Source organism: Danio aesculapii, chromosome 9, assembly GCF_903798145.1.
Source record: "Danio aesculapii chromosome 9, fDanAes4.1, whole genome shotgun sequence".
NCBI lineage: Eukaryota > Metazoa > Chordata > Actinopteri > Cypriniformes > Danionidae > Danio > Danio aesculapii.
Window position 1 is genome coordinate 14,132,867 of NC_079443.1, and position 27,483 is coordinate 14,160,349.

At 33.9% G+C, this 27,483-nt stretch overlaps 2 protein-coding genes across 2 annotated transcripts; one reads left to right on the plus strand and one right to left on the minus strand.

Annotated features, from left to right (window-relative positions):
- Nucleotides 1-580: 580 nt before the first annotated feature.
- LOC130234703 (ceroid-lipofuscinosis neuronal protein 5-like) lies at nucleotides 581-10,847 on the plus strand. The gene is made up of 4 exons (XM_056464956.1): nucleotides 581-970; nucleotides 3,064-3,238; nucleotides 3,311-3,536; nucleotides 6,668-10,847. The coding sequence occupies exons 1-4, from the start codon at nucleotides 867-869 to the stop codon at nucleotides 7,150-7,152; spliced, it is 990 nt and encodes a 329-aa protein (XP_056320931.1). The 5' UTR covers nucleotides 581-866; the 3' UTR covers nucleotides 7,153-10,847.
- Nucleotides 10,598-27,455, minus strand: fbxl3a (F-box and leucine-rich repeat protein 3a). Its single transcript, XM_056464955.1, has 5 exons — nucleotides 27,150-27,455; nucleotides 25,811-26,189; nucleotides 21,613-21,735; nucleotides 21,349-21,520; nucleotides 10,598-15,180 (listed from the first exon to the last, which is right to left on the minus strand). The coding sequence occupies exons 2-5, from the start codon at nucleotides 26,168-26,170 to the stop codon at nucleotides 14,540-14,542; spliced, it is 1,296 nt and encodes a 431-aa protein (XP_056320930.1). The 5' UTR covers nucleotides 26,171-26,189; nucleotides 27,150-27,455; the 3' UTR covers nucleotides 10,598-14,539.
- Nucleotides 27,456-27,483: the final 28 nt, after the last annotated feature.

Below are 27,483 nucleotides of genomic sequence, written 5' to 3' on the forward strand. Positions count from 1 at the left end.
ACTTTCATTCATTTATTTATTTATTTTTACCAAATATACTGTGAGCTAAGAAATATTTATTTATTTATATATTTATATTTTTATTTTATTTTAATTGCAATAGTAATAGGAGTCACGGTGGCGCAGTGGGTAGTGTGATTGCCTCACAGCAAGATGGTCGCTGGCTCAAGCCTCGGCTGGGTCAGGTGGCGTTTCTGTGTGGACTTTATATGTTCTCCCCCTGTTCGCGTGGGTATTCTCTGGGGGCTCCAGTTTATGAGTGTGAATGGATGTTTCCAGTGATGGGTTGCAGCTGGAAGGGCATCCACTATGTAAAACATGTGCTAGATAAGTTGGTGGTTCATTCCGCTGTGACCCCTTTTTAATAAAGAGACTAAGCTGAAAAGAAAATGAATGAATGAATGCAATAGTAATACTTGTGTAGATCTCTAGTAAATTTTACAGTTACAAAGGAAAGCTAGGCAAAAATACAGAAAAAACGCTAAACGTATATCGTAACATATCGTTATATTTAATGTGTGTGAGCGTGGGTGCACATACATATAACGTTAAATACAAAAAAACTAACTTCATTTTCATTTTCAAAGTCTTTACAAACTTCATTTTCATTGACTAATTGCTTGAAATGACATCTTAAGTGAAAACAGAAAAGAACAATAAATTAATCCAGGAGAGGAGAGTGTACAGAAAGGCTGACCTTTATTTTGACGGGATTGCAGCCTGTACAGAAGCTCGTGACAGACCACTTGACTTAATTTAGACTGTCACGTGATCGTTGTTATCGAAAACAAGGATGTGAGCTAAAACAATATACAGAGCTGCAAGAAAGACAGCAACTTTAGTGTTTCTGCGAGCCTGAAGCAGAAATGAAGTATTCCGTTTATTTTCTTCACGCCGTGCTTCTCTGTTGGATTGTGGGGCTGGTCGTTTCTAGCGTGAGTGGAAAGCAGGTCTGGCCAGTGCCTTACAAGTGAGTTGTAGCCACTTCAACTTTTATTTTTTTGCTGAGTGTGTAATCACATAGCTTGGATGTTTAATGATTTTTTTATACACTATCGAACGTTTGGGACCAGTAAGATTTTATTTTAAATATATTTTTTAAAGAAACCTCATCAAGCATGCATTTATTTGATACATTCGTTTGATTGTGTGTGTGTGTGTGTGTGTGTGTGTGTGTGTGTGTGTGTGTGTGTGTGTGTATACATATATATGTATATAATTTGTTATTAATGTCTGTGGTGAGACTGTTCTCACCACAGACATTAATAATAAATTATATAAATCATATATAATACAATTATATATAATTACTTTATATTTTTGTATTTACTACTCTTCAACATGTTAAATTGTTCACAGTGAACTGAAGCATTTACGATGCAAACAAACAAAGGCTGTTATTTTGTTTAATAAAAGATTGTATCACAGGAAGAACACAAAAAAATTCAACACTGTTGATTGTACAACTCATTATTAATACCAGTAAAAATAATTTGTACAGTAATAATTTATCATAATAAAAAAGCAAAACAGCACATTTAAATGATTTCTTAAAGACCGTGCAACACTTATAGAGGACGAAACCTGCAAAAACAATAAATAAATAATACGAAAATAAATAAATAAATGTATATATAAATTTACAAATTCCTGCATAAATAAAACAATAAATAAATACGCAAATAAATACGCAAATAAATACGCAAATAAATACGCAAATAAATAAATAAATAAATAAATAAATAAATGTATATATAAATCTACAAATTCCTGCATTAATAAAAATATTAATTATTAACAGTGCGGTGTGAAAGGGGGACAAATCTGCTTCCAGCATAGCATTTTCTTATTCCCCCAACATCCGTGTAATTAATGTAACTTTCTTATCTTCCCGCACTATTTATATATTTATTTATGCAGGACTTTGTGGGTTTTTAATAGGAATGGGATGATAACTGTTTTCAAGGTATACCGCAGTTTGGAAAAGTCAAGGTTTTAAAACCGCCAAAATTTTCTGTAATACAATTCTTAAGGTATTTGTAATATTTTTTTATTTAATTTTTTTTTTTGTTTTTTAGGAAAACAGTATCTCCAGCAGAAAAGACATCCAAAGATGCCATTTTAAATTGTAAAGAGATCTGTGTTTTTGACACCTGAAGACAGCAGAAGTCCATGGTTCATTTGAATTATTTAGCCTGACATGTTTACTGCTCCAAAATATTTTTCATCTTTCCAAAAATATAATATATTGATTTCAAACGGGGAAAAATGTGTTGTTTTTACCCAGACATTTAAAAAGAATATATTTTAGAGCAGTAATCATAATACCGTGAAACCATGATATTTTTATTCAAGGTTATCAAACTGTCAGAATCGTATAACGGCCCATGCATAGTTTTTAATATTTATTTATTTGCAAATTTATTTATTGTTTTATTTATGCAGGAATTTGTGTTTTTTTTTATATAAATTTATTTGCCAGTGGGTAGCACGTTTGCCTTACAGCAAGAAGGTCGCTGGTTCGATCCTCGGCTGGGTCAGTTGGCGTTTGCATGTTCTCCCGTTGTTCACGTGGGTTTCCTCCATGTTTTTTGTTTATTTATTTGCATATTTATTTATCGTTTTATTTATGCAGGAATTTGTGTTTTTTTAATATATATATATTTATTTATTGTTTTATTTATGCAGGCATTTGAGGATTTATTAATTAATTAATTTTTTGGCATATTTATTTATTTATTTATTTATTTATTTATTTACTGTTTTGCAGGTTTTGTCCTCCATAGACACTAAATACACATGATTTATGCATAAAATTAAGCTTTGAATCACACATTTCATTTTAGAGTACATTCAATAAGAAAACTGTTCTTTTAAAGTGTGATAGTATTTTGCAGTTTTTATGCTGTATTTTTGATTAAATAAATGCAGCCATGGTGAGCAGAATAGACTTCTTACTGAATCTTACTGATCCCAAACTTATGACTGCCATCATTAATTAATTAAATACATCCTTAATAAAACATACAAAAGCAAACTTAACACCATCATATCAACTTCTAGGCGAGTCGACAAGCGTCCAGATGTTGATCCCTTCTGCCAGGCTTTATACCCATTCTGTCCCACTGGAGATCCAATTGGTCAGATACCTGTCATGAAAGACTCTGACCTCATCTCCATCTTCAGACTTCAGACTCCTGTGTGGGAGTTCAAATACGGTGACATCATGGGAAAGTTTGTAAGTAGACTTTTTGCTTTTTTTCATTAGGAGTTTATTCAAGAGTCTAATCAAGTGTTTTACACTGTCCAGCATGTCATGCATGATGCCGTCGGCTTTGCGAGTGCAAATACCGGAAGAAACTACACTATGGAGTGGTACGAGCTGTTTCAGCTTGGCAATTGCACATTTCCTCATGAAAGAGAGGGTATGAGTGCTCCTTTCTGGTGTAACCAGGGAGCCGCTTGCTTCTATGACGGCATTGATGATATACACTGGAAACAGAATGGGAGTCTGGAGAAAATAGGAGAAATTTCAGGTAGGTTCCTTAACATGCTTTGTTTTATTTATTAAAGAAACACTTATCGATTATGGTATATATAGATTGAAGATGAAAATTGATTTCAAGCATTTAAAGGAACTTATTGTGCCCCTTTTTACAAGACGTAAAAAAGTGTATGTGAAGTTTCAGCTCAAAATACCCTGCAAATAATGTTTTATAACCTTTCGAAACCTCCCCTTTAAGGCGTTGATCCTAATTGTGCCATTTTAGTTACTGTCTCTTTAAATTCAGATCCTTTTCTCTCTTTTCAAAAGAGGGCGGAGCTACAAATGCCTATGTGTCAGCATAGTGGCAGATTCAAAAGCAAGACTTAACTCATATGCTAATAAGTGAGAGATCATCACTAATGAGCAGGGCTTTTTCCTTCTGATGACACGTACAAAGGGAGAATGTCAATCAAAGTGTTTTTTTGCAGATTGTTTTTGTAAAGTGTGATTATAAATAATTGTTGACACACAACTGTGTTTAAACCCTGATATAAGTGTTTTTTACATGATAGGTCCCCTTTAAAGCAAAACGTGTAAATACAGCTGTCCTGTAATTTTTATATATTAATAATTTAATCATGACATGATTTAAATAAAACACACATTGAAATCTTATTAAGTAACAAAAAATATGACCCTGGGTAAGGTTGTACCAGTTGTTCGCGTAAAGTTCTTAGTAACTACTAGTCTAGGGCCTTAGTAACTACTAGCTAGTTTGTAACTAAATTTGTTCTCACTTCGGTTGCACCCATGTTCAAGTTAGTAGGCCGTAAACTCTTCGTAAAGTCATGCGTAGTAGTGACATTTTTATAGCAAATTAAATACAGTCAGTCATACGACGCACACATCTGCAGAATGCACGCAAAGTTATCAAAACATTAAACTTGAATTGTTTTATATTCTACTCAAGAAAGAGAAAAGAGCAAGAAGAAAAACTCAGTCGTAAAGAAATTCTGGTTGATTGGTGGATAAAATAAACACAAAACACTCCTCTCTTCTTTCATAAACCGAAATAAAAATGCATGATTTGAGAGGAAATTAAGGCTGTGAGTAGAGGGAGATCATTCTTTATTATGATCTTGAGCTCCTCAATGTATACTAATCTCTCCGTCATCTCTTTTCTACCGTTATACATGGGGTGAGGTTGCCGTAAATATTTAGTTGGAACGTAGCATTACATTTAAACTAAGTTCAGTGGTGCAACACAAAAATATTTAGTAGTGTGTAAGTTATAACTTAGTGTCCCTTTAAGACACAACTAGGCTACATTTTAACTTGCGCACTGCTGGTGCAACTGGCCCCTGGACCACAAAACCAGTGTCAAGTTTTTAAAATTAAGATGTATACATTGCATAAAAGCTGAATAAATAAGCTTGACATTAATGCATGGTTTGTTGTCATAAGACAAGATTTGGTCAAATCTGTAATCTGAGTGTTCAAAAAAATCTAATCTATTGAGTAAATCACCTTAAAATTTGTCTAAACGAAGTTCAGCAATAAATATTACTATTCAAAAATTTTATAGGATTTATTTACATTAAGGAATTTACTAAATATCTTCATGGAACTTGACCTTTACAGAAAACTCAATCGTTTTGACCCATACAACATATTTTTGGCTATTGCCAAAAATGTAAGTGGTCTTTAAGTGGAATAAACTTTGTTTGACTTTGATTTGATTTTGTTGGGAGGTATAGCTAGTCTGTTAAGAAAATTTAAGCTTCGAAATGTGACTGCTTATTGGGTGTAAACGACATGAAATGTGTGAATAATACAGAAAAGACAGATGGGTAACACTTTATAATAACTACAGACTATGATTCATTTATTAAGCATTAGCAAATAGTGAATTCATTATTTGTTAAGCATTAACTCTACATTAATAAACGTTAGTAAGCAGTTTATAACTGCAGCTATAAATGCTGTATTTTTGATTTACAACCACATTTATAATGTGCTTAATAATTGTATTTTCATACTTTGTTAATAATTTATTTTTCATTACTAAATTAGTTATCGCATTATTTACAAACCATTTGTGTTAAGAGTAGTTGGAGGTTTTTAAGATAAATCAGAATGAGTTAGTAAATGATTAATAAACTATTGAAATAAACATTTATAATTCTTATTATTCAGGCAAATACTAATAGTTAATGTGTATGTTAATAAATGCTTTATTAACTCACTTTCATGCAGTTTTGTGACCTAATCTAAAGTGAGGACTATTTATGCTTTATAAATCCCTTATAAATGACAATTAAAGGCTCAGTCTCAAATAAACAACAATCTTTGCAATCGTATTTAAAAAGTAAAATTACTGTAAAGTTTAAACATTGCTAAATAACGGGTCAAAATACAACAAAATTGGATAAAACAACAATATAATAATTTAAACTTTACTGTAATTTTATTTTAGATAAGGTTGCAAAGATCTTTTATTTGGTAGTTTCATTTGTGTGTCTTGATATGAATAGAAATGAATAATGTCATTTATGTTCATTTTTTCCTGTTTAGAATTTAACTGAGGCTTTATATGGCATGAATAGTCCTCACTTTAGATTAGGTCACAAAACTTGATGAAGTTGAGTTAATAAAGCATTTATTAATATACAAATTAAGTATTATTATATGCCTGAATAATAAGAATTATAAATGTTAATTTGAATAGATATTATTAATCATTTACTAACTCATTCTGAATGATCTTAAAAACAACCAACTATGCTTAAATAACTGGTTTGTTAATAATGTAATACTTGATTTAGTAATGAAAAATAAATCATTAGCAAAGTATAAAAGTACAATTATTAAGCACATTATAAATGTAGCTGCAGTTATAAACTGCTTACTAACGTTTAATAATGTAGAGTTAATGCTTAACAGATAATCAATTCACTTTTTGCTAATGCTTAATAAATGGTTCATAGTGTGTAGTTATAATAAAGTGTTACCGACAGATACTGTGCTAAATGTGTTTAGAGTTTTGAAAATGTGACAACTGGTTGGACAAACGCTTGTTAGCGACTGAAAAAAAAAAACTATAACAGTGAATATAAGAATATTTCTTTTTTGTTTTATTCACCTTTTATGCTGTTGCTCACGTACTTTTTGTTTTATTAGGCAAGTTGTTTAATGAAATGGCTCGCTGGGTTCAGGAGGACAATGAAACGGGTGTTTATTACGAGACTTGGACAGTAAAGTCCGACTCCAGTGCCAACGCCACAACATGGTTCGACTCCTACGATTGTTCCCAGTTTGTTCACCGCACATATAAGAAACTAATGGACCTGGGAACACAACTGTCCAGCCAGACTCCACTGAAATACACAAAGATCTATCTGTACAGCGGAGAGCCTCTCTATTTGGGGGATGACAGCATCTTTCAGCAGTCTTCTACAAAAGATCTGGCCACAGACATCAGACAGTTTTATTACTCGTTTCGCTCTCACCAATCAATGGTAGAGATGATCAAGAGTCTGTTGGAGGCTCTTGAAAAGATGGTCGTGGAAAAAACTTTTTATTTCTACTACAACTCTCAGTACTGGAAGTTGCCCATGAAATATCCTTACTTAAAGATCACCTACGAGGAGATACCTTTTCCATGACTGAACACTTTTGGGTAAAAGATATTTGGTACAACATAAGCGATCGATTTTTAAATGGAACACTCTGTTCTCTGTTAAAACAAAACCTGTTAATTAACAATTTCTGTATTTTGTGATTCACAAGTGTTTCCATTAATTTACGATTGTGAATTGCATTATGGGATGTAGATCTCTGCTTTGTCAACTTTTGATGTTGAAAATTGAACTCAACATTTTAACAAAATGACTTTTATTGACATTTTAGTAGATTGAAAAAATATAATGTATAATATAATGTATATACAGAGCATCTGGAAAGTATTCATAGCGCTTCACTTTTTCCACATATTTTTGTTACAGCCTTAAATCCATTTATTTCCTCAAAATTCTACACACAATACCCCATAATGACAATGTGGAAAAAAGAGTTTTTTTGAAATTGTTGCAAATTTATTAAAAATAAAAAACCTGAAACATTACATGTACATAAGTATTCACAGCCTTTGCTCAACACTTTGTTGATGCACCTTTGGCAACAATTCCAGCTTCAAGTATTTTTGAATATGATGCCACAAGCTTGGCACACCTGTCTTTGGGAATTTTTGCCCATTCCTCTTTGCAGTACCTCTCAAGATCTATCAGGTTGGATGAGAAGCGACAGTGCACAGCCATTTTCAGATCTCTCCAGAGATGTTCATTAGGATTTAGATCTGGGCTCTGGCTGGGCCACTCAAGGACATTCACCGAGTTGTTGTGAAGCCACTCCATTGATATTTTGGCGGTGTGCTTTGGGTCATTGTCCTGCTGGAATATGAACCGTCGCCCCAGTCTGAGGTCAAGAGCACTCTGAAGCAGGTTTTCATTCAGGATGTCTCTGTACTTTGCCGCATTCATCTTTCCCTCTATCGTGACTAGTCTTCCAGTTCCTGCTGCTGAAAAACATCCCCACAGCATGATGCTGCCACCACCATGCTTCACTGTAAGGATGGTATTAGCCTGGTGATGAGCGGTGCCTGGTTTTCTCCAAACGTAACGCCTGGCATTCACTCCAAACAGTTCAATTTTAATCTCATCAGAATAGAGAATTTAGTTTTTTATAGTCTGAGAGTCCTTCAGATGCCTTTTGACAAATTCCAGGCAGGGAGGCTTCCGTCTGGCCACTCTACCATACAGGTCTGATTGGTGGATTGCCGCACAGATGGTTGTCCTTCAGTAAGGTTTTTCTCTCTCCAGTTCTGGTGATTCCAAACATCTTCCACTTACGGTTGATAGAGGCCACTGTGCTCATTGGAACTTTCAGAGCGGCAGAAAATTTTCTGTAACCTTCCCCAACCTTGTGCCTCGAGACAATCTTGTCTAGGAGCTCTACAGACAATTCCTTTGTCTTCATGCTTGGTTTGTGCTTTGACATGCACTATCAACCCTGGGACCTAATATAGACAGATGTGCCTTTTCAAATCATGTCCAATCAACTGAATTTACCACAGGTGAACTCCAATTAAGCTGATGAAACATCATCAGTGGAAACAGAATTTACCTGAGCTCAAGTTAGAGCTTCACGCCAAAGGCTGTGAATACTTCTGTACATGTGATTTTTCAGTTTTTTTTTTATCTTTATAAGATTGCAACAATTTGCAGTCTTTTTTCACATTGTCATTATGGGGTATTGTGTGTAGAATTTTGAGGAAATAAATTAATTTAATCCATTTTGGAATAAGACTGTAACATAAAAAAATGTGGAAAAAGTGAAGCGCTATGAATACTTTCCAGATGTACTGTGTACAACACCAACCCAGACAATATATCACTTTATACTATTAAAAATGTTCATAGAAGTCACTTTTTTTGAACTTTTCAAGGTTAAATGTTGTTGGAAGAAAGATCAACAACCCATAAATGCAATTCAAGTACATAAACAAACAGGGGGAAAAAATATGTATCACAATACACAGAAAGCTGCAAATTTACTGATATTTATTTACAGTGTACCATCCTAAAACTGCTGAACAACACCAATACTTGTCTTGGGACAATTTTGATCCACTTCAAATGTTGACTACATTTCCAAACCATATCAACAAAGAAAATAGCTCATTTTTATTTTTTGTCAGTCTTAGTAGGTGATGTAACCACAGCAGAGTCAAGATCTAAACAGTAAAATGATCTAAACTCATTTTTGAGTGAAATGCTAATGGTCTAATCCGATTCAATGATCTATGCTAAGCTAAGCTACAAATGCTCCCTCAAGACCTGGGCCCAGTTTTTCCAAAAGCAATCCAGTAGGATTTTGGATCATGGATTGGATCAAATCTTGGAAATGTATATATTTTTTTTTTCAAAAGTAACAGGGGTTTTTTAATTAAGATCAGACCATGCAATCCAATCTTACATTTGATTTAAATCAAACCTACCCTTTGGGTTATTCAAAACCTTGAACTCCGGTTGGGATCTATTTGATAAAAAAATAAATAAAAATTATCCTGATCCAATCAGAAGGGTAGATTCAGTTGTGATATATTTTTAAATCAATTAAAATAAATAAAGTTTTATTTTTTTAAGTGAATGATCACAAACTTAATGGTTACTGATGATATATAACTACTTTCATATTTGAAGCATGTCACATCTAATGAAATATGGTAAACAACAACAAAACAATATCAAAGCAGTTTTGTATTAGAGCAAACTAAAAAATGTCAAATGTTTGTTGATTGCAGTGTTTCTGTTTCTTATCATAAAAAACAAACACTGGGTGTTTGTGGCCGCTGGTATTTTGCCTACCTGTTGATCTTTGCTAAGCCAGTATTTGGATCACAGTGATTTAATCCAATGTTCCTTCAAAAACTGTCATAAAATTAAGATACATCAGTTAATCCTGGATAGCAAAACATGGGATTTCTAAATCTGGACCAATTTGATCCAGATAAAAGATATCTTGTAAGATACTGTGTGTTACAAATATAGTATTATTTGATACATTTGTAAAGTTTTCATAACATTTTGGGCATGAAATCCAGGCTCAATCCACCCTTCTGATGGGATCAGTTTAATCCAGATTTTTTGGATCAAAGTGATCCAAATTCTACATCTAAAGGTTTGATCCGGATCCAAACCAGGACTGGATTACGTGATCTAATCCAATTATGTTATCGTTTTTTTCTTTTGAAAAACCCATTTTCAAGATTTGATCCAATCTGTTATCCAAAATCCTAGTGGATTACTTTTGAAAAACCGGGCCCTGGAGATCAGATGAATGGATTAAATGGAATCTGATCTTTTTAACTGTTGGGGACTTGACTAAAAATTAGCCTTTTTTAAATTTTTTATTTAAGTGTTGCTTGAAATTTTCTGCACTATAGATGATATCCAAGATACGTGTTAAATTTTGTACTAATTTTATACAACACATTTACAAATGTCAACTTGACAATGAACATGACTTGCAAAACATTGACAACACACAATATCTGCACAAATGTTTATTTGCCATTATTTAATTCAACAAACGACAATATGTTATAATCGTGTTTGTACAGCTCAAAATAAATGTGATTATTTCATATTCGCAATACAAGCAATATGCTCACTTGCTTCAGAAAAACAAATACATAAGCACTTGGTTTGATGCTGTTTTAAATGGCTCTGAGTTAAATCAAGACTAAAACTTAAGCTTCATTCTTATTTTAATAAAATAACACTTGTATGTGAACAGTTAAGCTGCTGCCGCTTCCCTTTTTGGGTTAGTTTTTGATCATTTAAGCATTATTCTGCATGAAAACTGCTACTTTTAATAAACGTGATACTTAATATGTATATAAATCATCAAGAAGCATTAAGTTTTATAAGTTAAGCTATCGATGCAAGCGATAAATGAAAATAAAACAGCATATAAATAAATTACGCTAATGATCATCTCTAATTACAAGGATATAGGAATCCATCAAGGAAAATTTTCCACTCATCAATAAGAAATCAGCACAAAATACACTTCAAACCTCCACAGAGGGTGCAAGAGAAACCGGTATTCCTATTTACATCAAAACACACAGCATTTTATATACAGACACATGGGGCTTCCTTCTTAAAGGAAAAGGTTTTCTCTGCTTCACTCCAATACATATTGAACTGAAACGAAAGGGGTAACCACCGAAGAGGCCGAAAAGCGAACATTGTTTGCATATCCAGACGAATTCATTCATTGTTCCATTCTGTTCGGTTTGTCATTCACAACATTCTTCATGCAATCTAATAGAAACCAATCAACGCTTCATTGTATCTTTCTTAATCTGAGGACGTGTGTGTGTTGTGAGCTAATCACAGATCCTTTCATTTCCTTCCTCTCCAACATACTTAAGACCCTGAAAATGTCATTCCGCACCCTCCATCCTGCTTAGTGCTTAATTGGTAAATTGCGAGGTCCCAGAACAGATCGGGGTAACGGATCTGGCTTGTTACCAGAGGAGGGAGATTACAAGAAGTGAGTGCTAGAGGGGGTGATGGGGATCGACTGTCGCTGACTAAATTGAAGAAGTTTGGGGAGTCATGGAAGAAAGTGATGGGCGGGGCTGGGGTCCATGTGAGGAGGGGAATCGGTTAAATGAGGTGCTAGATCCGGCTTGTTTGGGTACAAATTAAGCCCTGATCTTGCTACATCGAAATAAAAACAATTATTTGCTTTCCATTCTTTTCATTTGGTATGGTATAAGGTGCATATTATCCTCAACTATACATATTTTTTTTGTACAAAAGTATTAATTACATAAAAGAGTTAATTATCTACATAACCAAGTCAGCACACTTTCAAGTGAGAGGAATAAGCACTCTCACTAAAGTGTTATGGCTTTCCTAGCCACCAGGAGGAGCTGCTGAAGATTACTAGTGAGAACTGGAACTAACCGGTCATCATATCCACCAGCATGACTCCAAAATCAGTCACCCTAGCTTAAAAAATGAGTTTGGAAAATGTGTGGTTGGATTAATTCAATCGTAGCTTAAATTCTTATGAACACAACATTGTTTGTGGTTTAAAAGAATGACTGAATAGAAGATGGTCAATGATAAGCCACTGAGAACAGAGACACAGCAGAGAAAAAGTGAATTATGTAGATTAACATCTGCTGGAAACATCAATATCAACAAAGATATTAATGTCCAAATGACAAAGAGTCCATTAATGTAAATACATCTGCATATGAATATTAGCTTATCTGAAAAGTCTGATTTTAAACAATTGTTTCTAATAAAAATTAAAATAAAAGTGGTGCAAATGTAACATGTATACATAGTACAATGTGTTGGGCTGCACAATATATTGTTTCAGCATGGATATCTGCAATAGTCACATTGCCAGAGATGCAATGTTGAGTCTTGATTATAGTTGACCCGAAGTCACAGTATTTAATTGTATTTAATTACAGTATTTAACTGTATTTAATTATTCTATTTATACGGAACTTATATGAATTATGTAAAAACGTTAATGTTTCTAGTCCAAATGTCTACATTTCAAAGCAAAAACAAGATTATTTTAATCCACTGGCAGATAATTTAACTAGTTTTTATTTCCCTATTTTGCCTTTTTTCTTCTGAAGGTGAAAACAAAACAATATTATTATTTGATGTAAGAATTATTTGATATTTGAACTAGAAACAAGACAAGGCAGAGTAAGAAAAGCATTTTTTTGCATTGATTAGTCAATTACCTTATTATTGTTAGACTCCCCAGAAAATCATCAAATTGAGTTATTCAAACCATCTGGTGAAACTGTAAACATATCGCATTATCAGATTTTTCCAAAATTGTGCAGCCCTACATTGTGTCCAACAGTCCTATTTTTGGTTTTAGAGAAAATGTTTAAATGGAAACAAGAGTTTCCAAAAAGACAGTAATAAACTTTAAAAATAAAAATTAAAAGCTACTTTATTACAAGTTAGCTTAACCTTTTTGTGGGGAGGGGGGTGGGGGGTGGACAATTACTATAGAGCCAGACCAGTCAAAAAATAATACATTTACGAAAAAAAAAATTCAAACATGCATAGCACAATTCAAATGTATTAAATCCAATTTGTAAATTCAAAACACAATTCATAAATACAACACACTTTGTGAACACAGTATATTTTCGCCAAATGAGAGAGGGGATTTGTGTATTTTTAATTGTCTTTTGAATTTATGAATTAAATGTGCATTTTTAAATCGTTTTTTGAATTTACAAATTAGATTAGTGTATTTTAGAATCGTCTTTTGAATTTACAAATTGGATAGGTGTATTTTTAATCATATTTTAAATTTTAGAATTGGATTTATGCATTTTTGAATGGTCTTTTGAATTTACGAATTGGATGTGTATTTTTTTATCATCTTTTGAATTTACAAACTGGATTTGTGTATCTGTGAATCGCGTTTTGAATTTACGAATTAGATGTGTATTTTAGAATGGTCTTTTGACTTTACGAAATGGATTTGTGTATTTTAGAATGGTCTTTTGACTTTACGAATTAGATGTGTATTTTGGAATCATCTTGAATTTACGAATTAGATTAGTGTATTTTTGACTCATCTTTTGAATTTACGGATTAGATGTGTATTTTTGAATCGCCTTTTGAATTTACGGATTAGATTAGTGTATTTTTGAATCGTCTTTTGAATTTACGAACTGAATGTGTGTTTTTGAATCGTGTTATGAGTTTACAAACTGGATTTTGTAAATGTATTATTTTTGAGACTGATCTGACTCCATACAGTTACCATTTGTATTGTATTGTGTCCTGTCAGCCCCAAAATTGCACTGTGAAAAGTCTGCGTAAAAGTTATAGATCATGGTAGTATTTTGTTGTAGTAAAAATAGATCTGTAAAATAATAATAGTTATAGTAATGAGAATTACTCAATGCATAATAAATATATAGTGAATATAATTACACAATGACCAAATAAATGACATAATAGTCCTAAAATGGCATTTTTGATGCAAAATATAATTAAATATAATTATATATTTTAACTTTAATTTTAACAAGATCGTGACCTCAATAGGCCTGGTATATATATGTTACAACAAGACATTAAAGGGATAGTCCACCCAAAAATAAAAATGATCTCATTATTTACTCATCCTCGTGCAATTACACAAACCTGTATGACTACTATAGAACAAAAACAAGTGTATTGTGTTTTTTCTTTTTTTTTTTTTCTCAATAGCTTATAGGAAAGTAAATACCATTATTGTAATTTTTGGGTGAAATTCTCCTGACACCACAGTCCACATTCATTATTAACATAGAAGGAATTTCAATCTCCAATCAAATCTATGTACAAACCCTGTGAAGTAACTGTGAAAACAAAAAGTCCGTATTACCAAATTAGGAGTGTCCCGTGCCACGGCTGATGACTTTTCGAATGCAAAATGTCACCAGGTGGGCATCATATCTGGAAACCAAACACGTCCAAGGTGCTTGGAGACTTCCCAGTGGATCTCATCCAGACCGTATTTGTGGTCAGGAATGAGCACCTCCTCCATGATAGACAGCTGAGAGAGCCGACGGCCACACATTTTCACAAACTCCACAAAAGCGCTGCAGGAAACCTCACATTCGCCCAGTCCAATGGCTGATAGAAACTGGCAGCGCTCTGCGATACGAATGAGCTCCTCATCCAGCGGCCGCAGACCATTCGCGCACACCACCAGCTCCACCAAACGCGGGCAGTTCATGCCAACGCGGCCCAGGACCTCCTTGCTGACAGAGCGCCCGAAGTAGAGGTGCGTGACTGGGATCTCATCCCGGAAAAAGGGCCCAAACTCATCCTCGTACAGGAAGAAGTACATGACCAGGTTGAACTTGGGCGAATGGCGGACCATGGCGTCCCAGCTGCTCTTCTTGATGGTGTGGAACTGCTGGCCGGGGTTTTCGCTGACCACGTCGATGCGCAGATGCTCCAGGTGAACGTGTTTCTCTGAAGAAAGTGCCAACAGGAGCTCGTCGCTCAGGAGGTGGTAGTTCAAAGCCAGTTCTCTCAGACCATGACACTGATCGGCAACACACAGAATACCTGCAACAACAGAACAGTGATAGGTTCATCTGTGACCAATAGCCATGGCTTATAAAGCACAAGTGTTACAAATTATTATTCGAAATTAACATCAACATCTGACTAGATACTCTAAACCCCAGTGTCCAGACATTTTACCCAACCCATCAGATTTTGATACCAACACTGCACTTGAATGGTTTTGAGGTTGTGGTTAGGGATTGGGGTGGTTTAGAGTGGTATTGCAGCCTCCAATCCCACTACTCCACATCAAACGTTATGCACAATCTGATGGGTAGCATAGTTCATCATCAAAATGTGCTTCCTACTATTTAAATACAATAGGTGGGACAAATCAACAAAACACTGGCTCACATTTCGATAGGTAATAATACTCCCTTGTCAAACTGTAAGATCTCAGCTGTCATAATGTTAGACTGAGAAAACTCACCCAGAGTTTGATGTCATCCATCAGTGACACATTCACTATGCTGTTTTCTGAAATGATACCTCGCAGCAAACATTGCCTCAATAATATATATTTTTTTTAAAGTTCCCCGTGCTGGTTTGAAGTTGACGCACTGATCAGATTCAACACTCCTATTGGTTCTTTACATTTGGTACTTGTCATATTACAAGAAATTGTCTGAAATCTCCTGACAATGCCAGAACTTTATCAAAGGGAATTTTTTTTATCACAATAGGCATTAAACTGCTGTTTGGTTGAACATGTCAATCCAATCTCAAACTTAAGCCTAGGACATGGGTGCTAAACCCTGTTCCTCGAGATCTGCCTTGCTGCAGATTTCAGCTGCAACCTTGATCAAACACACCTGTCTTTAATTACCAAGTGCTCCTTCAAGTTGCTTTAGTTGTGTTTGATTAGGGTTGGAGCTAAATTCTGCAGGAAGGTAGATCTGCAGGAACAGGGTTGAGCACCTCTAAACTAGGATTAAAATTTTTTTTTTAGGATTTCTCAAATTTGTCTCAGGTGACCAAATCATGGCTGAAATAGCACAGTGACTATGTTTACATGAGCATCAGTAATCAAATTATTTGCCTTAATCGGAGTAAGACAATAATATGATTAAGGTGTTTACATGAGTTGCTTTTTGAATGTTCCTTTCTTGATCCCTTTTTACATGTTACAGCACATAATTCGATTAACGTCATTGCGTCACCACACTATCCACATTTGCTCTGGAGTTTTATGAAATTTCGGGCATTTCATTTCTAATTTGTCGACTTTAACTGCAGTTTAGCACTTTCATTCAGGGACATTTCATGCATGCCCCCCATGTAAAACAAGATATTGGATGCAAGTATGAACTTCTCGAAGATTCCGCACACCGTATGGAAAAATAACTCTGCATTTCGTGATGCAGGTGTCTGTGGTCTTTCACTAACTTGGTAGGTGTAGAGAATAGTTTCAAACAGCCGTGTGTGGACAGACTAAGTTGTCGCAAAACGCGGCAAAAATCCTACACAACTGTAATACTTTGATTACGGTGTTTACATGTCTAAACTGCCCTTCAATAATGCGAATAAATATATTCCACATGCCTAATTCGATTTCTGTTTATTCGGGTATGACCTTAATCAAATTAAGTTAATCAAAAATTGCTGTTGAGATATTAAAATATTGTTGCCAATGTAAATGTACTCAGTGTGCACAGGGTTCAAAGTAGAATTCCAAGGCATAGAAAGGAGTAATAGACTAACAGAATGTGAAAATAAAAGTCTGAATTGTTTTTAACCTATTTACATTCTATTTAAAGGGATAATTCGCACAAAAATAATAATCTGCCATTCTCTACTTGTTCCAAACTTGTTTTTCTCTCATCTGTTGAACACAACAGTAGATATACTGAAGAATGTTGGTGAATCCATATGAACAAAACATACCATAGAAGTTAAAGGCTGCTTTTTTCTAACCAACATACTTCAGTGGTCTAGCCTTGTGTTCAACAAAAGAAATAAATTCAAAAACGTTTAGAACCACTTGAGTGTGAGGAAATGCTCATTTCAGGTTTCGGCTTGGACTTGCCCTACCCAAAATGAAAAGCTTTCCATACGCGCATGCAAAGGTGTAAATGCAAAATGTAGCTATCATTTTACAGGAAACTAGGCCAAGACGAAACATTTATGAAGTTTAAAGTAATAAGTGTCAAAGTTATGCACATCCAGGGTTGCCAAGTCTGTGGTTTTCCAGTGGAATTGTGATATTTTTAACCACTTGCCACAGGCTTTTTTTTTTTTATTCCAGGGTTAAAGATGACGTATTGCATTAATTATACTTGTATGTTTGCAATGAATGGGTGGCCTGATGGCCGAGTTACATCAGTAACTCGTCAGTAACTTTTTTAATGTATGTTCCTGTAAGAAAACATTGAAAATAATTGGAAATCCAGTGGCTGCTATAATCAAACCCTTGGGAACAACTGTGGTTGCAACCAAAGTTCACAGTGACTGTGTTCTCTAGACTCCTCTCAAGCTGTGGACTTCTACATTCTGATTGCTTGCCGAAAAACCTCGTCAAAGTTTATTACCATAAAGTTGACTTAATTTCAACTCTCCACGATGCCCACACCAGGGAAGACGCGCCGTGCTGCTCCTCGCCTCTGGCTCCCATTGAAAATGAATGACTTCCTCCTACTTTGAAGCTCTCGCCGCTTTCGGTGTGAACGTACAGTTAGTCTGTCTGATGTTGGATATTGATATCGTCACGATATTAGAAAAATCTAACAACAGAATAAATTTATACTTCGATATATATTTCGATATGAATACAATTTAACTAGATGTGTTGAATAACTACTTGGGAACAGTTCATAATTTTAGATTGATTGGGATGATTCTGTAGGGAAGTACATATGCATAAAATTTAGGAAACTATCTACAAGCATAGATAAATACAAATAAAAAAAAGATACAAATTAAATAAACAGTATAATCAAATGTACGATAATACTGCCTTCGTTTTTATAAACAATTAAATCGTTCATCGATGTGTCAAAGTTACAAACAGTACAATTTCTTAGGCCTGAATGCTTTTAAAATCCTCACAGTCACATGCCTCAAAAAACCTTATTTTTATTATTATTATATAATTATAATCCAGACTCAATATTGCGCATACTCGCGATGTGACTATTGCGAACGATCACATTGCAATAAGGATGCTGAAACTATATATTGCGCAGCCCTAATATACAGTATATTTAGCTGCACACAATCCATATGACTTTTGTAACCCATTTAAATTTGAGACGGATCATGGAGTGGGGGAAAAACCTTTGTATATAACACGTTATATGGAATACATTGCACTAGTTTGATGAATCTGTAACTTAATAACACCCATCACTGTTTGTTTTCACAATATAGAAAAAAATAGTTCACTTTAAAAGTTCATGAGAGATAGAAAGTCAGGCAGGTTTAGAATACAATGAGGATGAACTGTCATATTTGGTTTTATACCCTTAATCCTTCTAAAAATATATTAGTTTGCATTACACTTTATGTAAACAAATTGTCTAAAATATGCATATTTTCTCTTGAGTAGGAGCTAAATGGATACAACTATTGCCATCATTCTGTATCGGAAAAAATACTGAAGTGCGTCTATCACAATAATTCCGGTAGCCTCTATGAGGAGCAGAAAGGAGTTTCTTTGTTTTGTTTGTTCCTCCATCAAGTTGGCCAGCCAGTATTGCAGGCGTGTCAATAAGCTATAAACCGAAGTTATCATCATATTCAGCCTGTTCACGCCTCGTTTATTAGCAGCATGTGACTAATAGAGTTTGAACAATGACCGTCACAGACAAACAACACTGTCAGACATTTTACTGGCCATAACCGGAAAACTGTTGTAGGTCACAACGACCTAATGAACACATTCGTGGAAGACCAACATTTTGAGATCACTGCTTTTCTTATGATATGGCACGGTCCAAAAGTTGTTCTTAAAGTTTCTTTAAGTATCTTATGTCTAGTAAAAACAGTAATACTGTCATAAAAAACCTATTTGAATGTTTTTAAAATAATCAATAAAATCTCAAAACTGGATTTACTGGAGTTCAATGTTACAGGATCCTTCATAAATCATTCTAATATTCTCACTAGTCACTCATACATTTCTTATAATCAATGTTAAAAATACAGCTTATAGATTTGTGTTAAAAGTTATTTATGAAAACATTGTATATGCATTTACTGTCACTTGGACAAATGTAAATTATCCTTTGTAAATAAAATTATTTTAAAAAATATTTAACAATATTTTTTATCTGAATATTTACGCAAGTTACAGTTTACCTTTATCAGTGTGTAAGATTTGAGATGACAAACACTTTGATGTCTTTGAGAATTCAAACATGAGCTGGAAACACAGCGACAATAGGCTCCACACCTCACCAGGAGGGAATGCGGGAAAGCCAACTCCTCTCCTTTCTTTCATTTACATTTGAAGCATCCCCGCAACCCCCTCTGTTCACTCACCCTCTCTTTATCCATACTCACACAGAATGGTCATTTCAAAGTATGAAGGTTCAATATCAATTCAAATGACTTTAACTGTCATGTTTGATATTATTTGAAACGTCTCAGTGCGACTGGTAGAGTGGTCTCATTCTTTCAAAAATAAACAATCAAAACAATAGATCTATAACTTTAGATATCTTTTGAACCACTGCTAAGAGTGTGCCCTTACCTATGGGCTTCTATTTAAATTACCATTTGTTTCTTATAGACAGAAACTCTTATTCGACACACGCCTCTCCTTGATTTTTGGTTTGACTACTTAAGGGACAGTTTCAAAATGTTCGGCGCGATTCTGTAACCAGATTAGCCCATAACGTGGAGCTCTCATGCTCCATACTATGTATATTTTGATGTCAGGTATGCATCTTTTGGATCTTGGATTTATCCTTGAGAATTTTAAGTCTTATATTGATCGTTTATGAATTGACTGAATTAATTTGCATAATACACATTTACTTGACTAATAAATTGTTGTTTTGAATTATTCAAAGTTCATGTTATCATCTCTAGTAGATTACGTTAAGTCCATAAAACCACAAGCCACTGTACAGGTTAGTAACGGACTAAAACACAAAAGACGGAGCAGTGTGGCACGCTATACGATGTTCTTAGAGCTCCGACTAACACATTGGCATTAATTCAAGTATATTTACACTGTAAAAGGCCTATCTAAGGGGATAGGCCTTCATCTCTAAATTTTGATTTAGTAGATAGCAGATCTATGGGGAACATACAAAATATATTCTAATCCGAGTAAGTAGGGTTCTGCCTTTTTAGAATAGTGGTTAATTGCCTCTGTTTAGTGACAAAGACCAACATGCTTGTGTTTAAGAGATTGTATACTCGGCAGATACAAGACTCAGGGTGTTATGGGAATCTGAATGAACGAGAATAATATACAATAACGAATCAAACTGAATATTCAATCATAATCTAAAGTAATATTAAAAGAAACAAAATAATCTTATCAATGCTTTGTAATTGGAGTCAGATAAAACCAAGATAAATATATTAATATTCTAAAAACCACCTCATATTAAAATTGGAGTCAGATATGAGTTAAATTTAAAGTAAATCAACATTGACCGAAAGACCGAACATGTAGTGAACCTTCATCTATCAGTAGACACCGTCGTTGGACTAACTGGCTGGACCTTACAATTGTTTTGGCGCTAGTAGGTTGTGCTACTTAAATGTTTACTAAATTTAGTTTTTCTGTAGCTAAAAGAGAAAAAAAATTAAGTGGTTCTAAACTTTTATGAGTTTCTTTCATCTGTTGAAAACAAAAACAGTTATTATGAAGAATGTTGGAAGCAGCCACTGTCATCCATAGTAAAAACTAAAAATACCATGCAATTCAATGACTGTTTTTATTTAACATTCTTCAGTATGTTTTCCTTTTGTATTCATCAGAAAAAGAAACTCAAACAGATTTGAAACAAGTGAAGGATAAGTAAATGATTACAGAATTATAACTTTTGCCTGAACAATCCCTTCAATACAGCTATTAATTTTCAATTTTCAAATAAAAGGGCATTCTCAAAAACTCAAATAGGTATGGAGTAACTGGCCAACAACTATAATCATAAAATTTATAATCGTCCTTAAGTTAACAAAATATTCCAGCAGCAGATGAGCAAATCATACCTGCAGGAGAAACATGTGGGCAGCTGCTCATCTTCAACAACTTGAGCGTATCACTGTTATTGGCCACTAGAACCTTGAGTGAAGGATCGTCCACTGGCGTGTCGTCAATTTTCAGAGAGGAAAGAGACTTTGAGTTGACAAATACCACAGTAAGCGCAGAGATGAAGTGAGACTGAAGAGAGAAGAAAAAAAAAACCCCAAACATCAGAAAACAAGCCTTGTCATCTTAACAGAGCTCAGGCATAATAAAGCATGGACTGATACCTTCGGTAGCTCCATGAAGCTTGGTCGTGCAGTAGAGATCAGGCCGAGGGTCTTGAGCGAGCAGTTCACCAGCTGAGAAAGGATATCACATGCGGTCTCTGCTGATTCTGTGCTGCTGTCCACCTGTACAGATTTTATTAAACAAAAACACTAACGTTAAGTGAAATAAGATTAAAAAAAATCTAAATAAATGACAAACTGAAAGTAAACAAAACTAACAAAAGACACTGAAAAACAAATAAAATAATAATTAGCAAAAATAATCATTTTGTGAATACATAAATCACTTAATTCTCTGATAGAAACTCTGACCTGCGTCTGTTTATAGAATCATTTGTAGATGCACCCTTACAGCCAAACACATCAGTCAAGCGCATGATTATATACAGACACATTTCCTACACTGTAAAAAATGATTAACAGTTTCTGTATTTTGTGATTCACAGGTGTTTTCTGTTTATTTACGGTTGTGAATTACATTATGAGACCTTGATCTCTGCTCTGTAGACTTTAGATCAACTCTACAGTTTAACAAAGTGATTTTTATTGACATTTTAATAGTCTGAAATAATATAAAATAAGAAATAACAAAATAATAATAAATAAGAAAATGTACTGGCAGCTTATTACAAAGTTTTGTACCATAATATACAATATCAAACCAGACAATACATCACTTAAAACTTTTTCAAACTTTAAAGGGGTAAATGTTGTTGGAAGAAAGATCAAGGTCCCATAATGCAATTCAAAAGCAGACATAACCAGTGACATTTTTAAAATGAAAACATGATTATATGGAAAACAGCAAATTTACAAATAATTTTGTGTATATAACCATAAAACATGTAAAAAAAAAATAAACATCTAAAAACCAGGCACAAGTACATATACAGTTTGATCCTTATTTTAAAGACTTATTATAGAGATTATAAAGTCTCTCATATATCTACTAAAAGATAGAAAATATTACTTTATAAAAACTGTATTGTAAATAAATCATATCAACATTTTAATAATACTATTATTATATATCACAATAATATTAGTAAAATGAATTTAAAAACATAAAATTATACATATTTACACAAGTAAATATATAGACTCAATGATGGGCTAAAAATCTGCAGATTTCTGCACGCATAGATTCTGTGTTGGCCTACTAATAGTTTGCACATGAGTTAATGTAAGCTATGTAAACATAAAAGTTGGCTTTGTTCGACACATGGATGTGCTCCATTAACTCTGCAAAACTAGAATTACTAAAAGTAAAACTGAAACTAAATAGAAATGCAGTCAAAAAAAGAAGAAACAAAACCTAACAAAACAATTAATGAAACGAACTAAACTGAAATTTACAGCAAATTAAAAATAGTATCAAAATATAAACTAATTTAAAATTGCAAAACTGTAATAACCTTGGTACACATAGATCTAAAACTATTCACAACAGTTCAATCAACAGCATTGTGTTTAGGTTTTGACAGAATAAACTACATACTGATTTATAAGCATAATTGTGGAAAAATTTAAAATAAAGACATGAATATACAGAAAACTGCTTATTTACGACCATTTTTTGTGTATATAACCATAAAACATGTTCTATCTAAAAACCAGGCACAACTACATATACAGTTTGATCCTTATTATAAAGACTTGCCTGAATTCATTATGCTTACTTGTATTGTATGGTTTTTGGGTTCAGTGTTTATTTAAAGAATTATTTTATTTTATTACTAAAAAGTGTCTTAATGTAGGCTGTCACTGTGTAACATTAAAGTTGGCTTTGGTCAACACTGGCTTGCATGGTTCGGGACTTGTGGAGCTGCACATCCATGGAATTGCTCTTCAGTGCTTGGACTTTCAGCAGTGATAATTAAACCACACTGGACTAAATAGAACTTAAACTCTGAAAACTGGACTGACACTGTTTCAGTTTACTATAATCTTCTATGTTAAGCTGCCTTGACACAATCTACACTGCAAATGTGCTTCAGAAATAAAGATTAATTTAATTAATACAGAGATGCACAAAGTAGGGCCCACTGTAACTTTTGATTTGGCCCACCATCCCATTCGAGAAGAGAGTGAGAATGATACAGAGGCGAATGCCTTTAACACAGATCATCATTTCTAATTTGACGTAAACTTTTTATTGTTTGTTTGTTTGTTTTATTGCTGAGCTACAAAAAAGCAAACTGAAATTGTTGTAAATAATTTTTTTTTATATATATAAATACTGTCACTTGACGAATAGAGAACTATGCTGAAGACATCGGCAAGCAAATAAAGGCAAAAACTAGTGTGATTCTGTAATAAATTAAATTGTTTTTGCTTTTACTGTAATAAGTTAATTACAAAAATGTAAAAAAATATATATACTGTATTAGTTAATATAAAGCAATATTTTCTAGTCACTTATAAATATTATTAAATAAATGAGGAAATTACCCATGGCAACCATATTTACCTTCGGCCCACTAGCCTCAATCAAGTTTGGTTTTTGGCCTTTCATAAGAAAAGATTTGGGCTCCCCTGATCTAGATATTTATAACACATCTACCTTTTCATCTACCATCAAAATTGTCCTTGAGGTGACTCATAATAAACAAAGCTTTAGTCATCATTTACTCATCATCATCATGACAAATACGAAAGACACAGAAGCACAGAAGGTCATTTTAAATGAAGCCTGAGAGATTTTAGCTCCTCCACTAAGTGTATTTGACCAACATTTTTAAAAAGTAGTTGAAGCTATTACAGAATTCTAGTCTAACTTATCAACAAAGTGAAAAATATCCACCATTTTCCCATTTATGTACACTGATAAGAGTTAATAAACTCAAATTTACAAAAGTAGTTGAAGCTATTCCAGAATTCTAGTCTATAATATTAATAAAGTGTAAAATATCCACCATTTTTCCATTTATGTACACTGATAAGAATAAACTCAAATTCACAAAAGTAGTTGAAGCTATTCCAGAATTCTAGTCTATCATATTAATAAAGTGTAAAATATCCACCATTTTCCATTTATGTACACTGATAAGAGTTAATAAACTCAAATTCACAAAAGTAGTTGAAGCTATTCCAGAATTCTAGTCTATCATATTAATAAAGTGTAAAATATCCACCATTTTCCATTTATGTACACTGATAAGAGTTAATCAACTGAAATTCACAAAAGTAGTTGAAACTATTCCAGAATTCTGGTCTGTCATATTAAGTGTAAAATATCCACCAGATTTCCTTTTATGTACAATGATAAGTGTAAATAAATTAAATTTTACAATAGTTGAGGCTATTCCAGAATTCTAGTCTGTCATATTAATAGTGTAAAATATCCACCAGATTTCCTTATGAACACTAATAAGTGTTAATAAATTCAAGTTTACAAAAGTAGTTGAAGCTATTACAGAATTCTAGTTTATCATATCAAGTGTCAAATATCCACCATATTTCCATTTATAAACAGTGATAAGTGTTAATAAACTAAAATTCACAATGGTTGTTGAACCTATAACAGAATTCTAGTCTATCATATCAATAAAGTGTAAAATATCCACCACATTTCCATTTATGTAGACTGATAAGTGTTAATAAACTCAAATTCACAAAAGAAGTTGAAGCCATTACAGAATTCTAGTCTACCATATTAATAGTAAAGTGTAAAATATCCACCATATCTCCATTTATGTACACTGATAAGTGTTAATAAATTCAAATTCACAATGTCTTCATAAAGTTTTGGTAAAAGAGGCCACATTTAAGTAAAAACATCTCCATAAATGTTTTGAAAGTGACCGATATTCCCATTTACATAAAAAAATAACAAGTGGAGTGTTCCTCTCAGTCAAATTAACCAGAATTCATTTGGTTACCAATGTTCCTCTGAGAAATAAATAATAATAATAATAAAACCTACATGTCTGGAACAACACGAGAGGAACCAAAAATGTTTCCAGATGTCATTTAATATGAACTATGGCCCTAAAAATTGTGATGCAGGTGGATGTAAATGATGACTGAACTTAGATTTTTGGATGAACTAACCATCTAAAAAGTCAGCTTGATTTGTAAACTGTTTCAAATCGATAAAGACGAATCTGCCAACCTTCCACATGAGAAGTAGCATTTCTATTTATCTCCATTCCAGCTTTGTTGACCATTACATGACCTTCCAACATGAGCCTCTCACCTTGAAGCTGACGTACTGTAAGTGATTAGAGTGCCTCTTTATGATTTGCTTTATTAGGTCAGGATGCGTGGCCTTCAGGTAAGAGGTGGCCGGCTGGTTGAGCTCGAACTCAAAGCATCTCCACAGCTCCGGCATATGGAAGGCATGGTTCCAGTTCCGGCAAACCTGTGACGCGAAGGCTCGATCAAGAAGAGGCAGATACTGAAAGATGTGAAGCAGGATCTCCTGGGGAAGTCGAACCCAGTTGGACTGCAGATCTCCCGAGTCCTCGGCGGGCTGTTTCGGTCTCTTGCAGGACACTGCCTGCCCCTCGCAGGATGAGGTGCTGTCCTCGCGCTCTCTGCTCAACCTCCTTTTCATTGTTGGGGATCTGAGGGAACTGTGGAGAACAAGATGTGGAGTGTAAACAAACTAGGTGGAAAGCAGACACATATGCATTAACACTAACAAATGTACTAACACACAAACATAAGCAGACAGATACACAAACAAACACACAACATTGAGGTAAAATTGGTTTTATATTCACACATTCGTTCAGTGACAAATTATGACATACTCCCTATATTGTTTGCTACGTCACTTTGAATATTCGGTTCGAAATCTCAATTATGACTTTGATACATTAGCAGTTTTTATTTGACTTTGAACAATGTTGTATTTTGATAGTTATTGCTAACATAACTTCACTATTACGAATTTGCAAATAATACTTTTCTGAAATTATATTATTAAGTCAGAATGTGTAAATATAAAACCAACTTAATTCAACATATGCAAGGCAAGGCAACTTTATTTATATAGCACATTTCATACACAGTGGCAATTCAAAGTGCTTTACATAAACATGAATAAAAGAAACAAGTATAAGAGAAATAAAAACAAATAATAAAAATGGTAAAATAAAATCAATAAATAAAGCATAAAAACAGATCAAATGTGTTATGAAAGAATAAAGAAGAGAAAAACATACACAACCAGTACCAGCTGCAAGCATCCATGTTTAAACATGACATGCATCGTTGATTATTTTCCGGGTGTATATACATGTAAATGCGTTAAAATGGTTTAAACCTTCCACGAAACAAGTTAACATATTTTAACGTAATTACAAAAACAAAATCATGTTTGGCTGAACGTCTGTTCGCAGCAAATTCAAGTTTTTTAAAAACTTGGCCTGGCCATTAATCAACCATCTCAGTAAACATAAGCAGCTAAACAGTATATTATCCGTGAATAAAATATAACCAGTCCTGTAAACACACATCAGATAGACATACACAGAAAGACCTAGTTAGATTAAGCTAACAGCAGCCTTACAGCAAATCCCCAAAATTACCTGTTTTGCGTGTTACTCGTGTTTTCTCCGTCCAGCTAGCTCGCAAACAGTGAAAAATAAACCAAAACCAGATAAATCGACCGAATGTCAACCGGGCCCGGAATCTGAAATCATCGAATTGGAGCAAAGCACGCACATTAGAGACGAATAAGCGCAGATTTCAGTTAATACGTGTTGTTTTCTCGGCAGCCTGAGTGCGTATGTCTCAGCGATATCGCTCGTTGACCTACTTCTGCTGTACCGCGGGAGATTTCGACGTCCCCGCCTCCCTTCTAGAGCTGAAAATGGCGATGTTGTTGTCGAGACGAGCGTGAACCGCATTGGGCGGTTTCCT

Coding starts and splice junctions, on each gene's coding strand:
- fbxl3a (XM_056464955.1), bottom strand. CDS start 26,170: ATGAAAAGGAGGTTGAGCAGAGAGCGCGAGGACAGCACCTCATCCTGC. Junction 21,521..21,612: donor GCTTCATGGAGCTACCGAAG/GTATCAGTCCAT, acceptor TTCTCTCTTCAG/TCTCACTTCATCTCTGCGCT. Junction 15,181..21,348: donor CCCACATGTTTCTCCTGCAG/GTATGATTTGCT, acceptor CTGTTGTTGCAG/GTATTCTGTGTGTTGCCGAT.
- LOC130234703 (XM_056464956.1), top strand. CDS start 867: ATGAAGTATTCCGTTTATTTTCTTCACGCCGTGCTTCTCTGTTGGATT. Junction 971..3,063: donor GTCTGGCCAGTGCCTTACAA/GTGAGTTGTAGC, acceptor ATCAACTTCTAG/GCGAGTCGACAAGCGTCCAG. Junction 3,239..3,310: donor GTGACATCATGGGAAAGTTT/GTAAGTAGACTT, acceptor TACACTGTCCAG/CATGTCATGCATGATGCCGT.